Below are 3,210 nucleotides of genomic sequence, written 5' to 3'. Positions count from 1 at the left end.
AGTAGTCATAGCCACCCAGGCCTAACCATATAAAGGCCTCCCACCACTAATATTAATGGTTTCAGTCTCATTGCAAAATAATTGTATTGAAGATTCTTTGCGTCTTCAATTCAACTCCAACGATGGCCAACAGGAATTATCCTTAGGCTTGTTAATTTTATTTTGATTTTATTATAAAATATTCTGCTCTTGCTTGGGTTTCATCTTTAATTTTAATTTCATTTTTCATGCTTTTAAAGTTGTAAATATATGTATTCAACAAATCAAGTATAAAAATTTGTATAAAAACATAGATTTTAACATTATGATAAGTAATATGCAACTCTGGGGAATCCAAAAAAAAAAAAAAAAAAAACAAATATTTCTGTTGGCCATATTAAGAAACATAAGTGTGTCACTCTGACGCTACTTGACTCCCCGAGTCATTGCAATTAGCCTCAATCTTTGGTGCTTTCCTCTTCCGCCCAACATCTGATGATAACCTGTTACAACAACACAAATTACATAACATTCAATCAACCCTTTTATTTGCTTGGCTTCCCGGAAAATTCAAGAAAAAGAAAAGCAATGGATGACTAACAAACAGTTAGAATGCAGAAACATTACCCCAAGTGCAATGAAGTGTCTGAATGATCATCTTCCTCTTCTGGTTTACCATGGCAATCAGTTTTCGAACGTATGAAGGAAAATCTTTTCTCTAGAGGATTGAATTCAAGCAAAGGCGATCTTGAACGTCGAAGCTCTTCCATCTATTGTACATTTTATTTGGTGAAATATCAAGCCTTAATATTTACTGAATTATCAACTTCTTGTTGCAATTAATTAAGATTTTGGGTTACCTGTTTCCGTAGAGCCTCATTCTCTAGCATGGCCTTTTGCTCCTGAGTGTGATTAAAAAACAAAATACAAATGTTTATGCCTCCATGTATAAATATATGCTGCCTGCCTAAATAAAATCCATAAAAGAAATATAAGTTTACCAGTAATCTGGATCTCTTAAGCTGCTCCACCAAAACTTGCTCCTGCAATACTCAACTATCAGTTAAAAGGTCTAAACAATTTCTCTATAATATTAAAAAAAAAACCTTAACACAAATTTTAGACAAGTAATACTACGTGTATCTACTTTAAGTATACAAATAGGTACATATTATTATCCTTAATTCAAAATCACTTAATCACATAATAACACATATTAAATATATGTATATTTGATTTTATGCTAATACAAAGCAAACATCCTAAGCCATTTGGACGTTTGGTGTGCCTTATTACACGAGAGTCAATAAAAAAATGGTGTAAGACAAGTGAAAGAAGACAAATATTCATCACCTTCTTATCCTTGACAGATAATATCCCTACACTTAATTGGTGCTCTAATTGTTGCAATTCTTTGAAGCCCAAGTTGTTCAGTTCCTTGCCTTTCATCCGCCTGAACATAACAAATATTTACGGAAATTCAGTTGAAAAACAAGAATATTTAGATTCTAACAAAAATTACTTACAAATATGTTAAACGCAGCCTTGCCAGTTCTTCTTTCAGAGCTTTTAATTCTGACTGCTGTTTGTTCATCAGATCATAAACAATTGAAAGTTAGTTGTTTGCTGAAATGACAAACTCTTAGACCCCTCTGGGTATTATAAATTTCATGAATTTGTTTTTATAAAATAAAAGTTTCTGAAAATTGTTTTGTTACTAAAAATAGTAGTCTATGTTTAAAAGTTTGTGAAATTGATTTCTGAAGCACAAAATATAAGATACCTCTTGACAGGGCTCATCAACAGGAGGTTCTCGGCATTCCACTTCTATGCCTTTATTGTATCTTGAAAGAATTTGGTCCATCCTAAATTATAATTATAATTAAAATAACTTATCATTAAGAAAAATCCAACTATCATAAAGTAGCTATTGTTAATTTGTTTATACTTTCACTTGAATTTATTGTATATGATATAGTTGAATATACAAGTGATAACGAAATTTCCTATAGCATGCATTAAATGAGAATCTCTCTTCTAAATTCTTCAATGTATTTTGTAAACCTCTTTCTGGGATTTATCAAAATCAAAAACTCTTTAACATTTTTTGACTTTTTTAAACTTTTGGATCAACAATTTATTTAAGAAATTGGGAAAACTTGAAAAATATAAATCTATAAAATAAAAGTAATAAAATGAAAAACCCTTTCCTTACTAGTTAGGACAAATATAGGCAAACAAGTTTATTGGTTTCCTTAGGCTCAAAAAAGGATCACCTCAATAGATCATCACAGCTTTATCTTTCTTATTTTTACCTATCTTTTACTAAAAGTAGATATCATCAACTTTTACTACCATTTTACCCTTTTAAAAAATAATCTGTCAAATTTATCCAGATTGTGATTGAATATAATTCTGTTCTTAGGATTAATTACAAGACTGAAAACCATGTAGTTTTGAGTATGGCTTAATTTTGTTTGTTAACTTGTTCATATATAACAGATCATACTGAAAACAACCAGATTAAAAATGAATCAACAAGTACTTTGAAATAGGATGATTTAAGCAATAATATATACCTGGAACTTGAAAACTCATAAAGCTTGCCTGTGCTAGAGAAAATGATGACACCAACCTCCGCATCACATAAAACCGATAACTCCTTGGCCTTTTTGAGCAACCCATTGCGGCGTTTGGAGAAGGTAACTTGCCTGCTATTCAAGTTCTCAATTCTCTTGATCTCAATTTTGCCTCTTCCCATGTTGTTTGATAAATATGATCTAGTTGTTCTTTCTCAGGAAAAAAAAATCAACAAGAAAGAAAGAAAGAAAGAAATGAAGAAGAATACATAGAGAAGAAAATGGAATTTGTCTAAATATAAGTTCCTTACTTATATTGATAGGGATTCTATGGGACAAACAAGGGAAAGTGTGACCAAATTAGGGAGATATTATGGAAAGGTGACAGATAAGGCACTATATCTAGGAATTATCCATTTATGGTATGCCTATTACTTTAAGGATTTTTCTATTTTCCTTCTTTTGGAATTTGAGATATGAAGTGTATGGTTATTTAAAATTTAAAATGGCCAAAAGCACTTTTAGGTTATTGGGGTAGATAAGTTTTAAAAAATCAAAATAAAACTATACATATATATAAATTGAAATGATAAATAATGATTTAATGATGTGAATATATATTTTTTTATTTCAAAATCACTTAATCAAATAC

At 30.2% G+C, this 3,210-nt stretch overlaps 1 protein-coding gene across 2 annotated transcripts; it reads right to left on the bottom strand.

Moving 5' to 3' along the window:
• Positions 1-254: 254 nt before the first annotated feature.
• On the bottom strand, positions 255-2,836 carry LOC123198226 (agamous-like MADS-box protein AGL18). Of its 2 annotated transcripts, none has more exons than XM_044612892.1 (8): positions 2,559-2,836; positions 1,763-1,844; positions 1,506-1,558; positions 1,333-1,432; positions 981-1,022; positions 840-881; positions 607-749; positions 255-482 (listed from the first exon to the last, which is right to left on the bottom strand). In XM_044612892.1, exons 1-8 carry the CDS (start codon positions 2,738-2,740, stop codon positions 395-397), a joined length of 732 nt encoding a protein of 243 aa, XP_044468827.1. In that variant the 5' UTR covers positions 2,741-2,836; the 3' UTR covers positions 255-394. The 2 variants fall into 2 exon arrangements, with proteins under 2 accessions (XP_044468827.1, XP_044468826.1); XM_044612891.1 differs by having other exon boundaries at positions 1,506-1,561; positions 2,559-2,834.
• Between the last annotated feature and the right edge of the window lie 374 nt (positions 2,837-3,210).

Source organism: Mangifera indica, chromosome 15, assembly GCF_011075055.1.
Source record: "Mangifera indica cultivar Alphonso chromosome 15, CATAS_Mindica_2.1, whole genome shotgun sequence".
In the NCBI taxonomy this organism is placed as follows: domain Eukaryota; kingdom Viridiplantae; phylum Streptophyta; class Magnoliopsida; order Sapindales; family Anacardiaceae; genus Mangifera; species Mangifera indica.
Note: the sequence above shows the minus strand (reverse complement) of the source record. Positions and strands in the feature narration are given on the sequence as shown.